At 44.9% G+C, this 20,935-nt stretch overlaps 1 protein-coding gene and 2 long non-coding RNA genes across 3 annotated transcripts in view; 1 reads left to right on the top strand and 2 right to left on the bottom strand.

Annotated features, from left to right (window-relative positions):
- The window catches only part of LOC123370970, a 114,779-nt gene extending 108,187 nt beyond the window's left edge, over positions 1-6,592 (bottom strand). Inside the window, exon 1 of the long non-coding RNA XR_006579667.1 lies at positions 6,411-6,592. This is a non-coding gene — a long non-coding RNA (uncharacterized LOC123370970). The remainder of the gene's footprint in view (positions 1-6,410) is intronic.
- Positions 6,593-6,807: 215 nt separating this feature from the next.
- Positions 6,808-15,126, top strand: LOC123371199. Its single transcript, XR_006579723.1, has 2 exons — positions 6,808-6,960; positions 11,683-15,126. It is a non-coding gene; the product is annotated as an uncharacterized LOC123371199 (long non-coding RNA).
- Positions 15,127-15,574: 448 nt separating this feature from the next.
- USP53 (ubiquitin specific peptidase 53) overlaps positions 15,575-20,935 on the bottom strand; it is a 51,623-nt gene continuing 46,262 nt past the window's right edge. The window contains exons 15-16 of the mRNA XM_045018498.1: positions 19,312-19,411; positions 15,575-18,302 (exon numbers count right to left, since the gene is read on the bottom strand). Of these exons, the coding sequence (XP_044874433.1) occupies positions 17,306-18,302; positions 19,312-19,411 (1,097 nt within the window). The 3' untranslated portion in view covers positions 15,575-17,305. The remainder of the gene's footprint in view (positions 18,303-19,311; positions 19,412-20,935) is intronic.

The following is a 20,935-nucleotide window of genomic DNA, read 5'->3' as shown; positions in this document are numbered from 1 at the left end:
TAAAAGCCTTTCAGCACAATTTGGGGAAAAGTCATTTTGAGCCTTCTGTCACTGGTAGATCTGAGTTACCTTTAACTCTTTAGAGTTAGGACAATCCTAATTCCTAATCTGGTGGCAGGTTACTAAACAGTATGATGCCATCTCTTACTCTTTTCTTTAAAGATCAGGCACAGTTTCTCTTTGTCAGTTTTTGGTTAGAAGTCTGATTCCTGACATTTTGAACAAATATATTCTCTTTTTCATACTAGTAGCAAGTATTTCTTTAACTCAGAATTCCTCTCTTGCATTGGTGGCACAGTCTCTCCTCTCTGGGTTTATTGTGCTTCGTATCTGCCTCTTTCCAACCTATAATCTGTGGTCACTGAGTCTGTATTTGGTGAGAGTGTACCTCAGGTTTGCATATTTCACTGTGGTGGGGTAGTTTGCTAGGTGACAACCAGGGTTTATGTCTAGTTTTAAACTGAACCTGGCTTCATTCACATACAGTAGAACAGGTTGGATTATAGCCATCAAATAGTTTTAGCAGTAGTTTCACTAGACATCTAATAGTTTCTTTATGGTGTTGAAGGCGCCCAGAGTTTCAGCTACATGAACCTCTGTAGATACAAACATGTGCTTGATAGTTGAAATATTATGAAAGTTTGTTTCTCTAGAGTCCTATTTATGTCAGAAAAAATCTGTTAGGCCTGGTCTACACTAGGACTTTAATTCAAATTTAGCAGCGTTAATTCGAAATAACCGTGCACCCATCCACACCAGGAAGCCATTTAATTCGACCTAGAGGGCTCTTTAGTTCGAATTCGGTACTCCACCCCGACGAGGGGAGTAGCGCTAAATTCGACATGGCTATGTTGAATTAGGCTAGGTGTAGATGCAAATCGAACTTACTAGCTCCGGGAGCTATCCCACACTGCACCACTCTGTTGACGCTCTGGACAGCAGTCCGAGCTCGGATGCTCTGACCAGCCACACAGGAAAAGTCCCGGGAAAATTTGAATTCCTTTTCCTGTCTGGACAGTTAGAATCTCATTTCGTGGTTGGACATTGGGGCGAGCTCAGCAGCACCGGCAGCGATGCAGAGCTCTCCAGCAGAGGAGTTCATGTAATCTCTGAATAGAAAGAGGGACCCAGCATAGACTGACCGGGAACTCTTGGATCTGATCGGAGTGAGGGGCGAGGAGTCTCTGCTTTCGGAGCTGCACTCCAAATAACGGAATGCAAAGACCTACGAGAAGGTCTCCAAAGCCATGAGAGACAGAGGATACAGCCGGGATGCAACGCAGCGCCGCGTGAAAATCAAGGACCCCAGACAAGGCTACCAAAAAAACAAAGCGGCAAACGGACGCTACGGAGCCTGCCACCAGTGCCCCACCAGTGACCATGGACTCTGACGATGGGACAGTGTCGACGGACAGTTCCTCGGCGATGTTCACGGACGGGGAAGATGAAGAAGAGTTTCTGGAGGACGAGGCAGGCGACAGCGCTTACAACGCTGGTTTCCCCGACAGCCAGGATCTCTTCATTACCGTCACGGAGATCCCCTACCAACCGTCCCCGGCCATTAACCCGGATCCTGAATCAGGGGAAGGAGCAGTCGGTAAGTGCTTTAACCATGTAAACTTTTATTCTTAATATAACAGGAATCTGAAGTATGTGAAAAGGAGGTCTCTCTATATATATATGGGGATAGAACAGAAATCCTCCTGGGAGATCTCCACGAACCTCTCCTGGAGGTAATCGAAAAGCCTCCGCAGGAGGTTCCTGGGGAGAGCTGCCTTATTGGGTGCTCCGTGGTAGCACACTTTTCCGCGCCAGGCTTTCATGAGGTACTCAGGGAGCATTGCCTCCCCGAGCACGGCTGCGTAGGGCCCTGGTTTGTGCTGGCTTTCACGCAGCATGCGCTCTCTATCTCCTTCAGTGACCGTCCTCAGGGTGATCTCGCTCGGAGACTCCTGCATGTAATTAGGGGAATTACTGTAATGTTACGCCTGGTCCAAAGTATTTTTAAAAAATCTCCGGACAGACGGCATAGCAGAGACTCAGCACGCTGCTGCGTGACGAGCGTAACGGAAAGCCAAAGAATCAAATGGACGCTCATGGAGGGAGGGGGGACTGAGGACGCAAGGTATCCCACAGTTCCTGCTGTCTCCGAAAAGGATTTGCATTCTTGGCTGAGCTCCAAATGCTTCTAGGGTCAAAAACAGTGTCCGCGGTGGGTCAGGGCATAGCTCGGCAATTTACGCAGCCCCCCAACCACCCCCAGAAGTGAAAGGGAAAACAATCCTCTCTTGACTCTTTTACATGTCACCCTATCTTTACTGAATGCTGCAGATAGACGCGATGGTGCAGCACTCAACACCAACATCCTTGCTCCCCCCACGCTATGGATGGCTGATGGTGCAATACGACTGGTAGCCGTCGTCGTCATCATCAGCCTATTGGCACATGGGGCAGTGCAAAAGGACTGGTAACCATGCAGACTACCATCCGTTAGGTCGATCAAGGGCGCCTGGCCCTAATTTTTCCTGGAAGATGGTACAATATGGCTGATAACCATCGTCATCATCGCCACAGGGGGCTGAGCTTCATCAGCCCCCAACCCTTCCTGTGTAAAGAACAGATTCAATTGCCCCTGTACTAGCAGCAGGATGCTGGGCTCCTCTCCTCCACACTCCTTAATGTCCTATCTGGACTATCATAGCAGCTGGAGGCTGCCTTCCACTCATTTCTCACTAACAAGTCACTGTGTCTTATTCCTGCATTCTTTATTACTTCATCACACAAGTGGGGGGACAATGCTATGGTAGCCCAGGAAGGCTGGGGAAGAATGGAATGAACAGGTGGGGTTGTTGCAGGAGCACCCCCTGTGAATAGCATACAGCTCATAATCTATGCAGGATCTCACACAGAGCAGCTGTGCTCTCTGGTTCTCTGATACAGTGGTTCTCTAGTACACTTGCCCATATTCTAGGCAGGACTGATTCTATTGTTAGATACCAAAAAGGAGGGATTGACTCAGGGAGTCATTCCCAATTTTGGCTTTTGCGCCCCTGGCTAAGAGCAGCCAGGGGCACTTATGACAGCAGCAAATGGTGCAGTGCAAAAGGACTGCTAACCATGCCCATCTTATTACCAATTTATGGTGTGGTAGATGGTACAATACGGCTGGTAACCATCTCTGCTGTCATGCAAAAGCAGAAGCATGCTGCTGTGTAGCGCTGCTGGACCGCCTCTGTCAGCGGCATCTAGTACACATACGGTGACAGGCACAAAAGGCAAAACAGGCTCCATGGTTTACACGCTGTGGCGTCTGTGGCGCTGTGGCGTCTGCCAGGGAAAACGGGCTTGAAATGATTGTCTGCTGTAGCTTTCCCGGAGGAAGGGATGACTGACGACATTTACCCAGAACCACCCGCGAAAATGGTTTTTGCCCCATCAGGCACTGGGATCTCAACCCAGAATTCACAGAGACAGATTAGACTGTGTTCATTCTTCGCAAAAATTTATCTTGGCAAGGAATTCACTCCCTTTTTCCCATCACACAGCTTGGACTGTTTCCAGACCCGCCACAGCATCCCCCTCACAGAGGCTGGCAAAGATTAGGCGGCGAAATAAAAAGACACGGGACGAGATGTTCACTGAACTTATGGGGTGCTCCCGAGACGACGCGGACCAGCAGAGCCAGTGGAGGGAGATCCTCTCTCTGTACCAGTGCTCACTCAGCGAACGGGAGGAGAGGTGGCGTGAGGAAGACAAGCAGGCGACTGAAACGCTGCTTGGACTAATGAGAGAGCAAACGGACATGCTCCTGCGCCTTGTGCATGTTCTGCAGGACCTCCGGCAGGAGGACAGAGCCCCCCTGCAGTGTATCTGCAACCGCCCTCCCCCGCCACAAAGTCCCATACCCCCCTCACCCAAAATAACCAGAAGGAGGGGCGCCAGAGGCCGTGTAAACTGTCACTGCACCCCAGCAGAGTGCTCAAGTACCCAAAAGCTCTCATAGCCTACATTTTGAAAAGTCCTTTCCTTCCCGCCTCACCCAAGCCCCCATCCCAGTTTCATCCCCTAACTGTCTAGTTGATAATAAAAAATACTTTCCTGTTAAGTACTGTTTCCGTCATGTTCTTTTAGAGGAGACTGTGTTTGAAGGGGGGGAAGGGGGTTGGTAATTTGACAGGACAATCACCTTTATCAGGGTACAGACATGGGGGCAGGATCAGCAGCAGGTCACACACACACTGCAGTCAGTACGCACCCTGGTCGGTATGGGAGGTGATTTGCAGGTTCTGTGTGGGTGGGGGGGTACGTGACTTTGTAGCGGGGGAGGGGGGTTACAGATCTCATGCAACGGTCCCTGTCCTGGACCACAGAGCCACGCAGCAGAGGAATCTGTATCCGTCCTCCCCTGCCAAAAGGCCACATAGCCCACGCACACAGAGTCCCAAAAAGGAGGGATGGCAGGCTCCGTTGAAACATCCAGTCCGGCACTGCAGACCGCTCTGGGAGCAGGAGCCTGTCATTCCTCGAGTTTACAGGCGGTCTTTACATCACTGCACACCCTACCCAGCACAGTCCCTGTCCCAGTTTCAACCCTGTAACGCAAAGTCATCAATAAAGAAACCTTTGTAAAGTTACAGTGGAACATGTATTTTATTTTTAAACGTGTGTTGGAAGTTGGGGAAGCGGGGTGGGCGGGGTATGTAACTGCAGATGCTAGTCAACAGTCACTTGGTAAAGAAACAGGGGCAGGTTCAGCTTCTCTGTAAAGAAACTGAACAGTCACAGGTCACGCTGCTCACTGCTCGTTGGTACTTAAAGAGTTCCTTGTCGCTGTGCAAGGCGCCTGCACAGAGCTTCACGAGCCAGGGCATTAGCAGGTAGGCTGGGTCCCCGACGATCACTATAGGCATCTGCACATCCCCAAGACTTATTTTGTGGTCCGGGAAGAAACTACCTTCCTGCAGGCGTCTAAACAGACCAGAGTTCCTGAAAACACACACGTCATGAACTTTGCCTGGCCACCCGACGTTGATGTTGGTAAAACGTCCCCCATGGTCCACCAGTGCTCGCAGCACCATTGAAAAGTAGCCCTATTTCTCAGCAGCTGACTGTGGAAGAGGTGGACGATAAGGTGCGAGGAGTTGACAACGGCCATAACTGCAGCGGGATCCGTGCTCAAAGTGCTGTGGCGCCCGCGCTGTCACTGAGCAGAAAAGTGCACGAACAGATTGCCCGCAGGCGCTTTCAGGGAGGGAGGGCGTGATTGACGGTTCAATGATGACAGTTACCCAAAACCACCCTCGACACATTTTTTCCCCCAGCAGACATTGGGGGCTCTACCCAGCATTCCAATGGGCAGCGGGGAGTGCGGGAACTGTGGGATAGCTTCCCACAGTGCACCGCTTCCAAAGTCGACGCTGGCCCCGTTACTGTGGACTCAGACAGTCGAATTAGTGTATTTAGTGTGGATACACAAATTCGACTTCATAAGGTCGATTCCACAAATTCGAATTAAGTAGATTCGAAATAGTCTTGTAGTGTAGACGTACCCTTAGTCACAACTGTTTATAAATATGACTCTTCCCAGAAATGTGCTGATACAGTTTCCTGGGCTAGACTAGAACAAAACTAAACCATATTTAAAAATATTTTGGACTAACCATTTCCATTTTAGTGTAAATGGGAACTAAGCATGGGCTGGGGATCATTTGTCCTTAAAGCCACTTTCCATCCTGGCATCTCTGCTGCCATCTCTGGAAGGTTGAGCTGGATGGAACGGAAGAAGGAATGTTCCACTGATGTTACATATTTTAGGCAGCAATTTCTTTTTTTTAAAAAGATGGAAACATAAGAATGTATTTATCAGATAACAGCTGTGGTCCATCTAGTCACCTCTGCTGCAGGTAGGTTCTTCTTCATGCAGCACACAGTCAACTTATGGAACTCCTTACCTGAGGAGGTTGTGAAGGCTAGGACTATAACAATGTTTAAAAGGGAACTGGATAAATTCATGGTGGCTAAGTCCATAAATGGCTATTAGCTAGGATGGGTAAGAATGGTATCCCTAGCCTCTGTTCGTCAGAGGATGGAGATGGATGGCAGGAGAGAGATCACTTGATCATGCCTGTTAGGTTCACTCCCTCTGGGGCACCTGGCATTGGCCACTGTCGGTAGACAGATACTGGGCTAGATGACCTTTGGTCTGACCCGGTACGGCTGTTATGTTCTTATGAGGGCAGGGCCAGTACACATTGTCCCACGGCAACATGCAAAATCATCGTAATGGGCAACTGTGGCATAACATGCTCATATAAGAGAATTTGCTAAGCCCCCCAGTGAGTGGATGCCTTATGCACGTGGGTTTGTGTTTTGGTGTCTGTTCTCTGACGCTCGTGGGGAGCTGGACTTACCCTGGCTATAGCATTCTTTCCGTGGGCACTTCTCCGCTAGTGCTGGCGGGCTCGGAGAGCGGGACGCAGCTCTAAAGCACAGGCTGCCTGGGGCAGAGCGAGGCCTGCAGCGGCCCCGCCCCTGCCCGGGGCTGGTAGCTCGGGCCGCGAGCGCAGCCAGCTGGGCGGAGACGTTCCGTGAGTCACCCGCGGGGGCAGCCCTCCGCCCTCGCCCCGCGGTACAGCGGTCACGTGACCAGCCCAGCGGGCGCCCGCCCGCTGCTTTCGTTGGTGCAAAGAGGGGCGCGTGAGCGAGGGGGCCACGCCCCCCGGTCGCTTCCGCGTTGCGCTGGTAGCCGGAAGCAGGAGCTGGCGAGGAGGGGAGCGATGGAGGCGGAGGGGCCGGAGCCGCGGCAGCAGCGCGGCCGGGAGCCGGAGCCGGCCCCAGCGAATGGCGACTGCAGCCGCCCCCTGTCGCTCTCCGGACAGTCCTACTGGCTCGACGTGTGGCTCTTCGTCCTCTTCGACCTGGCGCTGCTCGTCCTCGTCTATCTGCTGCCCTGAGCCCGCGGTGAGTGAGACCCGACCCCGGCCCCCCCCCGCCCGTGTCCCGCGGTAAAACCCCCGGGCTCTACTCCGCTGCAGCCCCGCGCTTCTGGGCAGCCCCGGCACGGTCACTGTTACACGGGTGGGAAGCGGGGCCCAGCGCTGTTGGCGGTCGCGTGTGTTTGGGGTTGAAGTGCTGGGTGCCCCAGGCTGCCTTTCCGTGGGAAGTGGCCGCCGGAGTGGTTCAGGTGTGGCCGGGAAGGAGGCTAAGGGAGGCTTTGCCCAGGTTAAAAATAATTCTGTTCTGGCTGTTCTCTCTTGGGGAAGCCCAGGCGCGGCCACGCTTTGGATCAGGGACTCAAACGTTAGCACACGGCAGCCTGGTGTCAGGGCTCTGCCCTTTGGCTGTTTCTGTGAAAATTCACTCGTGTTATAAACTTTTGAAACACTAGTTTGCACACGCGCAGCAGAGGCTTATTAGCAGCTTGCAGGTAAGAACTGGGAAAGTTCTGAGCATGGGCCACCCTGGTGCTGACCAGGAGTTTCCTTGCAATGGTAGTTCTGGGCTGCCCCGCGCTAGTGTGGGCCCAGGTCCAGGCACCAGAACCGAGAGTTGGGAGCAGGGCCGGCTCCAGGCCCCAGGACGCCAAGCGCGAGCTCGGGGTGGCACGCCGCGGGGGGCGCTCTGCCGGTCGCCGGGAGGGTGGCAGGCAGCTCGCCTGCGGAGGGTCCACCGGAGCCGCGGGACCGGCGACCGGCAGAGCGCCCCCTGCGGCATGCTGCCGTGCTTGGGGCGGCGCAATGTCTAGAGCTGCCCCTGGTTGTGAGACTGCCTCTTTGTGCCCTCCTGCTGTGCCCTGACAGCTGGGTCCTGGAGGCTACCTGATTTGGGAACAAGAGCCAGGTTTGCAGGGGTGGGAGCCAGTGGGGGAGGGTTTAGGGAACACAGGCCAGGATTTGGAGAGACTGGACAGGGTAACCAGTATGAGAAGCGTGAGCAGTGGAGACTGGGGCTAAGTGAAAAGAAGGCGTCTAAGAACCAGGATGGGGAACAGGTGGGACTAACGTTGAGAGGTTGGAGGGAAACAGGGCAGGAAGGGGTCAAGATTGTGTATGAGGGGAAAGTAGGGAAAGGTCTGTGCTCGAGCACACTCCTCTCCAAAGCCTCCAGTGGAGTCCAAAACTCTCCATTCTTCTGCTGTCAGTGACTATGCAAGTGGCAAAGTCTGGTGCTTGTGGAAGTAGAGGATGACAGCCTATCAGTTACTCTGTTAGCTCAAGTGGCAGAGGCCTGTGCAGTGAATCTAAATGTCCCAACCCTGTTGATGACCCATGTGCATGTCAGTGTGAAGCCACGTGATGGAAACTGCAATTTTTTGGATTGCTTTTTTAAATAAAACCTTGGAAATGACACACATCCTATATTAAGAGTATTACTGAGGATACAAAATCAAGCACTCAAAAGTTAGGAAATGCCAGAATGCCCATCCAATTGTAATGGGTGCCAAAGAAAAGCCCATGAGGAGGGTTTGATTAAGGTTCAGGAAATAAGGCATGGGGCTGCACACTGAACAATGGGAATGTAATATTAAATAGTTGCTCATTAAGTGAGCACTATCCAACCTGTGCACTGAATGAGCCAGGAATTCAGTGGGAAGAAATATGATTCATAGGCCCAAGGATTCTGAATTAAGGTTGTCTTAATTCTGGCATTTCCTAACTAGACTGCTTGGCTTTTCAACCTTTATGTTGAAACATATGTTTAAAACAAATAAAAGGAAGTTCTTCTTCATGCAGCGCACAGTCAACTTGTGGAACTCCTTACCTGAGGAGGCTGTGAAGGCTAGGACTATAACAGCATTTAAAAGAGAACTGGATAAATTCATGGTGGTGAAGTCCATAAATGGCTATTAGCCAGGACGGGTAAGGAATGGTGTCCTTAGCCTCTCTTTGTCAGAGGATGGAGATGGATGGCAGGAGAGAGATCACTTGATCATTGCCTGTTAGGTTCACTCCCTCTGGGGCACGTGGCATTGGCCACTGTCGGTAGATGGACCTTTGGTCTGACCCAGTATGGCCGTTCGTATGTTCTTCTAACATACATTTTGGTTGTGTGTATATACACTTATACCCACCATCATCCATCCCTTCTTTCCCAATAAAACCCCTTGCAGTTTCCATCTAGGCAATTGCTCATGAGATTCCCAAACTTGCACTACTATATATACCTGTGACAGGATGCTTAGTTTATCTTAAATTACAAAGCATCTACTTACATCTGTGGCTTTGTCAATACAGAGAGTGCCCTTAAAAGGGTAAGTGCAGAAGTTAACTTCCCATTAGGTATCAGTAATGGTACTATAATGAATCACACTAACAGCAAAGCTGTCTATTGCTAATATACTTTTCCTGAGTGGTTGTCTTGCTCAAATATCATTTCTATTTTAGATTTAGGAAGCATGTAGAAATTCATAAGCCCAAGATATCCAAAATGAGTACACAGCCTCTGATCATGGCTGGCATCTTGCATTAGAAGGTACAAGGTCAGAGTAGAAATGTCAATTCTGTCTCTTCATTTCTGTGGGTGGGAAGTGACTAATAAGCCTTATTTAACAGTGTTGCTGACTAAAGGAAAGTCCTGTCACATCTTGCTTCTCTGTTAATGAGACTTGCAATATTTTATACATCTTGCAGGGCTTTTTTCAAATGGTATCCAACTGTACAAGCATAAAAAAACACTACTCCCTTTGCAAAAGGAATGCTGGCACACACAGAGCCGAACTCTGTGCTTGTGATCTCACTGGCATATTACTGGCTCTGTGCTACCCTACCTTCTGCACCCTTTTTCTAGAATGTGGGAGGACAGAATGAGGTGTGGCTGAAGTGTGCTCTGCTTTTGCAACCTGCTTGGTGTAAGGCTCCTTAGAGAGCCATTAGAAGCAGTACAAGTTAGAGCAGCCCTGAATCTACCCTAATTTGTTCCAAGGACCTAATCTGCTCCTAAAGCCCTAGGGCACAAGGTAACCCAACTGGTTTAAAAGCACGCTTCCCTTTTTCAAGGAGAACTGTTGTTGAGCAGAGTGCTTGCACAAGCAAGACTAAAGGTGACTAAACCCAGTAAGATATCTTAAAAGTGGAAATCTGCAACTAGAGCTCTGATTATTTAAAAAGGATGGTGAATAAAGTTCTGACAAACAACTGTTCTACCAAAAATAGATCTGAAAGCTTTTGAATTTAAAGAAAGGTCTGTCCAGGCAGTTTTCCCATTTACTTTCTCTCCCTCTTCTAGGTCTATTTCTGTTGTGCTTCATACCTGGCAGAAATTAGAACAGTATTAAAACTCTGAAACTTGAACTTTCAAGCAGAGATGAGAAGGAAAAATCTATGAAAACAAACATGTCAAGCAGCCACAGTGCTGTCACTGATAACACAGCAAATTTCAGATGTTTAAATTTCAAATAAATAGTGGTACTATTGACAGATCCTGATCTGGTTGGTAACAGATGTTAGTATTAAAGTCTTTTTTTAAATAGATACATTAGAAACTTTTTGATAGTTTTATAGCTCAAACAGCACTGGACTGGTATAAAGGTAATTAAGTCTGATGTTCCTTTCAGTATATTGAAGAAAACAGCACCTAATCTATGGGTCTATCTGTGCTACAGCAGTATCATACTATAGAGCGGGGCAGGCAAACTTTTTGGCCTGAGGCTGCATGAGTTTCATAAATTGTATGGAGGGCTGGTTAGGGGAGGAGGTTGTGGCCTGGCCCCCACCTCCTATCTGCCCCCCTGGGACTCCTGCCCCATCCAACCACCCCTACTTCCTGACTGCCCCCACTCAACCCCCTGTCCCTTATCCACACCCCTACCCTCTGCCCTCTATCCAACCTTCCCTGCCCCCTTACTGTGCTGTGTGGAGCACTGGTGGCTGGCAGCACTACAGCTGGGCCACGCCGCTGCTGTCGCTGCACAGCACAGAGCACCAGGTCAGGTCAGGCCAGGATCTGCAGCTGTGCTGCCCCAGGAGCTCACAGCCCTGCCACCCAGAGCATTGTGCTGGCAGTGGGTGAGGGAGGACAGCAGGGTAGGGGGCTGGGGACTAGCCTCCTGGGCCAGGAGCTTGGGGGCCAGGCAGGACGGTCCTGCAGGCTGTAGTTTGCCCACCTCTGCTATAGATGCTTCCTATATTAATAGAAGGGGTTTTTCCCTCTATGTAGTTAATCCACCTCTCCAAGAGGCCATAGTTCTAGCCCCCTCTACACAGGAGATTAGGACCTACTGATGGTGCTCAGGAGTGCAACATTTTTCACAGCCTTGAGTAATGAAGTGAGGTTGATCTAATTTTTTTTTTAAGTGTAGACCAGGGGTAGGCATCCTATGGCATGTGTGCCGAAGGTGGCGCACAAGCTGATTTTCAGTGGCACTCACACTGCCCAGGTCCTGGCCACCAGTCCAGGGAACTCTGCATTTTATTTTAATTTTAAATGAAGCTTCTTAAACATTTTTAAAACCTTATTTACTTTACATATAATAGTTTAGTTATATATTATAGACTTATAGAAAGAGACTATCTAAAAATGTTAATGTATTACTGGCACGTTTAACCTTAAATTAGAGTGAATAAATGAAGACTCAGCACACCACTTCTGAAACATTGCTGACCCCTGGTGTAGACCTATGCTTATTTCCTTTCTTACTGACCTTATACCACTGAAAATGTAACCTGCCTTTTCCATTCCTCATAGTGACAGCTCCTAGTCAAGATGAGGAACCTTATTTATGAAAACATACTTCGGAAGAATATACATGCAACAGGACAACTGGAAATGAGACGCTGAAACCTGTTAAGCCACTGAGTGCTAGTGATACACATCGATCCATTCATGGATGTACTGATTTGAGGGGGTCTGGTTCATCTATAGCCTATTTACTTCAGTGACAATGTAAATTGTGCCTTAAGTTAAATTATTTCAAAAGTTTGAGGATATTCTCGTTTCCATAGCAGTAATATGGATTGCTCATTTGTCTTAATGTTTAGTGTTTGAATAAAGATCAATTGAAAAAATGGAATTTCAGACTGGCTGGATAGCCCCCTCTGTAGAAGAGATGGGTTTAGGTAGGAAGATGTTGCCTGGTTTCTCCTCAGGTAACTTTATTGGTTATGACATCCTTTTCTGACCTGGCGAGATCAACTCCCTCTTTCAAACACTTCCATGCAGCTCTATCCCTCTGAGGCTTTTTATAGGAGTTCTGTCTAGAGACGAGGAGTAGCCCTAATAGTAAGTTTTTACTGGTGTCCTCTTAAATTACCCAGCATGACCCTGCTTACTATGCTGGTTGCTTACTACCACTATCCTTCCCTACTGGAATAACCTGTAGTGCTGTGGATACATGGGGCCACATTTTGAAAGGCATCCTCCTCTGTGCTAACCACTACTATTTTATCTCCTCTAAAATATCAAGCAGGTTTTGACATAAAAATCCCCTTGTAACTAAGTAAGGCACATAAAAAGGCAAGCCTGGCTGCTGAAAGCTTGCCTACATTTAAAGGGCTGCACTGGTGAAGATGTGACCTACACCACTGGGAGGGCTTTTCCTGTTGGCACAGGTACTCCACCTTCCTGAGGCAGTACCCATGTTGATGGGAGAAGGTGGACATTGACATAGGGTAATTAGGTCAGTATAACTACGTTGCTCAGGGGTGTTAATTTATACTAACCACCCAGCTACATTCCCAGAGCCTCAGTGGTTTGTTAGTGCCACCCCAAGCATAGCACACAAACGACAGGGGAGGAGCAAACATACCTGTTTGTCCCCAGTAGGGAGCATGCTCCTGCCACCTTCACTGAAATATCCCACCCCCTAAATGAACATGGAATGCAGCACTTTCCACCAAATGCATGTGACACCTTTGATCTAGCTGAAGTAAGTAGGTGAAGTGTTGCAGGATCACAGTGGTCCTTTAACAACTGAGTTTTAAAAGACGGCATGGGGCCTGAAGGGGAGCCATAGGAGGAGTGGAGAAAACAGACACAAGGCTCAAGAGACCTAGGACTGCCAGAGTCCCCTGAGTGTGAGGGGAAACAGTGGGAAGTTTAGCTCACATAGTTGAACTATTTTTGACTAATAAAGTTGCATGAAAAAGAGTCCGAGGGCATAGCCCAGGGTGCAAAAACTAGGCTCCACTATAGAAAAATCACAAGTGCAGCTCTGAGATAGCTAATTCAGTCATTGGTCACTAAACCTTTTTAAAAAATCTCCCACTTATAGATAAGCAAAGTTGAAGTATTTGACTATGCATTAGGCAATTCCATTAGTGTCACCAGCAGCTATCATGCATTGAGGGAAGCTGTATAGATAGATGTCAACCACAGCACATCTTCATGAATTAAAATTTTACACAAATATGCTTCCTGCTAGTGTAAGCTGTAACAGTGAACAGACATGGTTTAAACCATCTTACACTTGAACCCCCTACAGTGAAACCCTGCTATAACACAATTAGGGCCCAAAAAATTCAATTATGATAAATGCACATTATAGCAGGATTACAAAAATTTACCATTTCAAGCCAGTCAATTTCTCTTGGGCAGAAAATGACTTGCATTTGCAAACTGCCCCTAACAGTAACTGAAAGGGTGTAGCAATAATTAGTGACAGCATAAGCTAATCAACCTATTAAATGAGGCAGAACCAGCCTGAATTTTGGGACTGGCAGACGGGGCTGGAGCAGCTCTTCAGAGATCTGTACAAAGGCACTCAGCCAACTCTCCTCCATCTGGAGAGCCAATTGCAGCATTTGACACTGAGTTGCTACTGATATTCAGAGTTCATGCCACTGTTTTTGTAGCATCCCTCCCAGCTGTCAGCCTGCTCCAGCAGCAGGGGTGACTTGCAAGGGGCAGAGGAAGAGCAAGGAGCTGCTGGGGAGAACAGCTGTTTTCACCAGAAGGGGAAGCAGGGCCAGGGGAAGGCACTTTTTTTTTTTGCACTTCAGCAGCACTCAGCCACCTTTTTTTCCTTTTGCACACTTGGGGTGGCAGGAGCTACCTTATGATTGTGTTATATCTGAATTCACATTATCACAGGGCATGTTATAGCAGGGTTTCACTGTAGTATGTTAATAGTCATCTTAAAATCCACATTTAAAAAAATTGGCCAAGAGCAAGTTCAGAATTCTGTCTGGAGAAAAACAAGGTGGTACATGGTGAGATCCTGAATGCAACTAGCAGAAGACAAACTTCAATTTTTTGCACATACAGCAGAACTGATGATTCAAACACAAGACAGAATTAACTTTGCAGAGAATAAATACTGAAGTTTCCTACATCTAAGCTTTTTTTTCCCCGTTAAACACGAGGTATTTCTGCCTAATATGTTTTATTTGAACAGTGATGCTCACAGCTTCACTTAGATAGCTGAGAACTACTCTCAAGCACCACGAATCTTCCTTCTGTTCTTAGATGACCAACCTAATTTGCAAAGAGTTAGTTGGTGTTCCAGCATTTTGTTTCACCACTTCTAAACCACCTGTGTAAAATAATACAGAGAATAGAGGTAGCAGCCACAAAAGTAGTTAGTTTTTATCTAATAGTCTGAACATGCAGAAAAATGCAATTTTGCATGAAAATAAAATTTGAAAGACTGAAAAATATATTACAATACCTGTTAAATGCATTAAAACATTACAAAATGTCTATGTTCTTATACAAATCTATAACCAGGACATTTATAAAAAATAAATAGGCACTCTAGCTAATCAATGTCAGATCGCACATTAGTTAACAAATTAAATAAACATAGGGCATGTAGAGTAAATATAAAAACTGAAGGTGTCAATTATATAATAGTGTACATATAACTTATCTGGTAAACAGGTCATATACAAAAGGTTTTGCCTGGAAAGAGAGCTTCAAGGAAAGATCAATGTTCATCTGACTTCAATGAAGATTGTTGCATTTCAGAACCCCAGAAGAATCTAAGCAACTATTCTTGAATAAACTCACCAATTATGCTCACTAGCTTTCTGGAAACCGCATTCACATTGTTTCTTTGTATAGAAGTATGAATGTTTGCTATGAACCTTTAAGAACATTTTAAGTTTGCTCTTCTATAGTATTCAGTGTTGTTGCTGTGCTGTTTATACATTAAAATACTGCAATTCCAAATACAAGATTTCTGGAAAAGCTTGACAAGTTCTAGTACTATATGTTTTTAAAATATGTAATTTTAATTAAGTAACTGCATACATTAAGTAATGCCTATCTGGTACGGGTTAAAAATTCATTTTTAAAAGCTATTTTTAACAAAAACAAAAAGATTAACGGTGGGAATCTTCCATGCTGTCACACATCCAAGTGTTTTTAAATCAAGTTTTCTCCCCACCCAATTTTATCCCCTATACAGAATGTAAGGATTTCAGTAGGTTCAATTTCACTTACATTCAACATGTATGGCTGTGAATGCATTTGCTTTAGATGAAAGAATTAATTCTGGAATTGATAGTTACAAATGCTACTAGGTGATTGAAAAGTATAAAGGGACTGGTTTGAGATATTTAGTCCGAGGCATATCATGTTTGCATTATATTTAAAATGACAAATCTTAGGTTGAATTCACGTTAGGACATTGCCAAAGTAACCACAGCTTCTGTTTTATATTTTGGATAACTTAAAATACACATGACTGTCACCATTTGGTTGAAGCACTAATTCACAATGTACAAAAACATTTAAACCTGTCTCACCACAGGGCAAGTAGAACATACATATGTAGCATTAAGCTCAGAACTAAAAGGCATTTTACACTTAACTGTAATCAGTACCAGCTGATTTTAAAAATCTAAGCACTTTCCTTTACATTTAAGAAAGCCATGAGCTTCAACTACTCATTCTACACAGTCTTGATTTGGTAGTGTTCATTACAGGTTACGTTAGTTATTTCAATGGCCAACAAATGGTATAAAGCATTAACAGATTACAGTGAAGCTGAATTCTGAACCTCCCTAAAGGGTGCAGATTCAATTAAAAGCCTATCCAAAGGGGGACATCGATTCACCCATTCATTGAAAATACAGTCTAGAAGTGTTTTGGAGTGGGAGACTGCTACCTGGGGACAAAAAGTTCTGTAACAGTAAGTCAAACTGACTGATCCCATAAATTTAATCAGGTTTATGTGAACCACAGTGATGTATTTTCAAGAGGGAAGGTGAAAAGACAGACAGGTACATAGTAGGGTTGAATTTGATTTTGCAGCTGTATGCAATCTGATCTGAAGAGTAAGGTCTTGAAATATAAATGTACTGCTTCTTAAATTAATCTGTTGTAGCTATGTGACTACTTCATATCCTAAAATATTAGTTTCTACAGCACATTGCAGACTACTATATTAATTTGTAGCTTACATGCTAAATTAAATTTCAGTAATAAGTTAAAGTATCACGGCTTTGCTTGTGGAACACTGACTACAATTTAAGTTAAGGAGCAAACAGTTGGATTAAAAAAGTGTACAAATATGCAACTGGAGTTTTAGGATAATTTAAAAATCTCAATTCCCTTATAAAGTTATGTTTGCAGTTCATGTAGACTACACTCATTTGTAAAATCGCTCATTAAGGCATCATTGAGTACTAAAAATCCAATTCTCTGGGTAAACTTGCATTAAAAAAAGACACAAAGGAAATTAAATTAGACTTTCACAGAAGTCAGATGAAGAAATAGGTAACAAATTGTTACTCATTAGGAAAAATGGTTCCATAAAGCAGATATTGTTCTGATATGTACCGTGCTATGTATGGTACTGTGCTTATCAGCATATCACTAGCTAGTTTAAAGGATTACAGGTTAATTTACACCTTTTTTCAGTCTGTGAGCACTAAGCCACAAGTGTATTAAGTTCTCCAGTAAAATGAACAACTTTTTATTTAGTTAATCTCATATGCTGACCGATCTATCTAGGTGTTAATTACAAGCACACACTTTTAAGGGGGCCATTTGTAACAGATTTACAAACTCATTCAGCATCACCACATGGAGGTAAACATTGTTAAGGCAAGAAAAATGACAAATCCATGGCCAAAACTTTAGCACCTTTTCCCCTGCTCACCCAGATTTGCGTAATCATTTAAACAGTCATCTCTCTTAAAAGCATGGCTGACAGGATACCTAAGTATGCAGTGTTGCTGTAGCTGTGTCCATCCCAGGATATTAGAGAGACAAAGTGGGTGAGGTAATTTTATTGGACCAACTTCTGTTGGTAAAGGAAACAAGCTTTTGAGCTCTGGATACCTGTCACCACACATTGAGAAGCCCATGCTTCCTGCCCCATAAGCAGACCATGTGAAATGCATAAGAAAATGGATTTGACAATCTACCTGTTGCAATGTATGCCTTCTATGCTAGGTTTGTATCTCTGTTCAGATATGGGATGACTAGAATCAAGAGTACCATGGTATACAATGCCCAGGTCTATTCCAGTTGGTGGTAGATGCTTATCTTTGTGGAAGCCACTATCTGCAAAATACAGCTTGGGTCTCTGATGGTATTTCATCCTGTATGTATCTGTCATGCAGCTATCTACTGAAAAATAGGTTGTCAGAGAGACACTATCATTTGCATCAGGAGAACTAACACTTTGTCCTGTGTGCTGAGATCCTTTATTAAATATACTGCCAGATACAGTCTGACAGTCATTAACTGATGACCTAGGTGCGGAATCCAGTTTGTGAATGGTGTGCTCATTCCCTTGAAATGTTTCTTTAAATCTTTCTTCATTTGTAAATGCACCTTCTGATGCAGATTTTGAAGCAATAGCTGTTTGCCTTTCAAAACTTGAAGGATTACTCTGTAACACTTCTGGCAATTTTACATCAGCTGTAGATTCATTTTTTGATCCTAGTGAAACATTCAGAGTATATTTCTTTGGAGGTAAAGGAGGAGGAAGATTTTGGTAAATCACTTCTGGAATCTGAAGATTATTAGTTCTACCAAATGATTGAACAGCACGTTCACCAGATGAGGACAGCTCTGTGTGGGACTGTTCTAACAGAGTCTGCTGAACTAAAGATGCAAGCCCTGACTTTGATCCAAGAGTTCTTGTATGAGGAGACTGTAGCTGAGATGATGAGAGAAATTCATTGTTGTTCACTCTCTTTCCACACACAACTAAGAGTTCAGTGTTATAAGGGTGGGCGGAGCTGTCAGCACTGTACACTGGCATATTGATCTTCTCAAATTTATCTGGATTAAGCCTCTCTGAAGAGCTCTGTTCATCTAACTCGCCGATCTTTGTTTCTCTCTTCATGTGGTCCTTAAAATTTGGCTGTAGAGTCGATGAAGGGAATATTTTCTTGTGTGGCATCTCTACTCTAAAATAAACAGGCAGAGGTATTTAGGAACCGGTCACAAGAGATTTCTTCACAAACATTTACACATGCAGTTTTTTTAAAGCATATACCACACCCATAAATCCTAAATACTATGAATATGCATTTTTTTATAATGGTGTTCTTGGAGACACTATTTAAATATCATTACCCTTGATCTGACTGGAGGATTCAGAGACTTATTTAACAAATATTCATTTAGCTCAAAGATGTATCAAATCACGGCAGATTTTCTTTCATAAGACATTTGAAGAATTAACAAAGCTCTGCAAAAGCTTCATAGATTCACCTCCAATAAGGAAAGCGAAATCTTGCTAAAGCACAGGATGGCGTCAGGTCTGGGTTCTTTTCCTGATCTTACCACACTGACTTTTAGGCAAGTCGGGTATGTCAAAAATTTGAAAACATGTCCACTACTTTTGGTTGCCCAGTTTTACACTCCAGGTCCTGATTTTCAGAAATGCTAGACACCTGCAGCTCCCACTGACTTCAGTTGGAGCTGTGGATACACCACTTCAGAAAGGCAGATCAAGGTGGTAGGTAACTGGCTACCCCATTTTTAACTACAGTTGTCAGAAGAGAGTTTGACCAATCATTTGTTGTATGATGTGCAAATTACATCACTTTAAACTCCTGACCTAGTTAAACTGGTTAAATATCAGATAAAGGGCCAGATTATTAAATGCTAGTTAGGTGCCTATCTGAATCTTTAGGTGCCTAAATCCCTTTAAAAATCTAGCCTAAAATTTGGGTCTCTGTTGGCTGATCCTTATAAACATCAATCAGGTTTCCTTGTCTTTTCAAAAGAGAAAATATGTCAGCCAAGTCATTTTGACACACAAGGTACAGTATTAAAAGAATGTCTGAAGGCTACGTTTGAAATGCTTTTGGATCCATTATATATTCTCTTCCGATCAACAAATGGAGCTCCACATGGACACTGCATTTCAGACAGGAAAGTTTCACAGTAAAGAAACAAAAAATTAATTACCTCTTCAGTGGAGGACTGTGCATCTGCAATTGAGATTCTGAAGGAAAGTTAGTGTGTGGTCTGTAATTAGCTTCCATATTCATTTGGTCTTTCCTCAAGTCTGGAAAAAAATAGCCCAGTTTTACTTTACTTACACTAACAAAACACTGTTCATTATTTTCAAAATTACAATAAAAATAATATGGTCAAAACCATTTCCAGTAAAAACCTTCTACACCTTTTTTCATAAGTTCAATTTGTTACACTTCAAAAAAGATCTTTTTAATAAGAAAGGCCTACTAAAGTATCTACATACTGAATAGCTTAATTACTAAAAATATACCTCCGATCTCTGTTAACATCACATGCTTAAACACCTAGCAAATGATGGACACAGTGCATTTGTAAGATTTCTAGATGATGTGGGTCCATGGAAGCACAAGGTTAACTTCAACTCCCAGAAAAGTCTGAAGAACAGATACTTAATCCTATAGTAGCTGTGTTCAAGATATATTGACTATATATACACACACACACACTATTGGTTTCCATGTCCCCCATGTGCATAAAGTCAGATTCTTTTCACCAGCAATGTCCATTCGGTCCATGCCTGTGCCCTAGATGTTCTCATGTCCCCACCATCCAAGGGCATAAAGGGGGCAGGGCAAGTGCAATTACCATTAGTTCTTTCACCAATATAGAATCACAGAAAGGTGCACACCATAGTATCAGAGAAAGGAGAGTTGTTGAATCCACAGGGACAACACATTTTGAAGAATCACAATTACTTTAGGTAAGTAACCATTCTTTTGAGCAATTGTTTACACGGATTCTACTCTTGGTAACTAACAAGCAGTTGTCTGTTTTCTTGGAGGTAGATACTAGAGTTCCTTCTTTAACAATGACTGCAGGACAGCCCTACCAAACTGGACATCCCAACTGGAAGCCTCTACACCAAGGCGCAGTGTCTTCTAAAGGGTGGGCCAAACTCCACATACCTGCATCCCAGATTGCAGGGAGAGGGACATTCTTCAAGAAGGCAACAGAGGATGCATGATTTCCAGTAGAATGATCTCTAATGTAGCAAGGTGAATCTATCCTGGTTAACTCATAACATGTCCTTATATAGCTGGAGACCCACTTACATAACCTGTGTGAGGGTATAAGTTCCCCCTTAACTATCAGCAAAGGCCATGACTAGACTGAGCATGTTCTTGAATGATTTTGCCTTGTTGATGTAGGAAGACAGTTCTCCTTACTACACTAATTGTGTGTGAAGTTTAGCTTCTCCCAGGGTTGAATGAGGTTTGAGACAGAAAACTAAGAAGCAAATACATTGGCTGATATGGAACTCAAACCACCTTGAGCAGAAACTTCAGTGATGCCTAAGAGACCTTGTGTTTATGAAACTCTGTATAAGGGGGACCTGACATGAAAGCACAAGTTTCCCCTACCCTTCTACTTAACGTACCAGACACTAGAAAAGCAACTGAAAAGTAGCAACCTATTCCTTGTACCAAAAGTTAGGATGAGAAAAATCAATCCTGCTAATACTGTATTGAGGCCTTTAAGGAATCTTGGCACAGTAGTGTGAGAAAATGTAGTATGGCCCTGGACAGGAGGGTAATGCACGGATATTGCTACT

Source organism: Mauremys mutica, chromosome 5, assembly GCF_020497125.1.
Source record: "Mauremys mutica isolate MM-2020 ecotype Southern chromosome 5, ASM2049712v1, whole genome shotgun sequence".
Lineage (NCBI taxonomy): Eukaryota > Metazoa > Chordata > Testudines > Geoemydidae > Mauremys > Mauremys mutica.
This window is presented reverse-complemented; position numbering and strand designations above follow the sequence as displayed.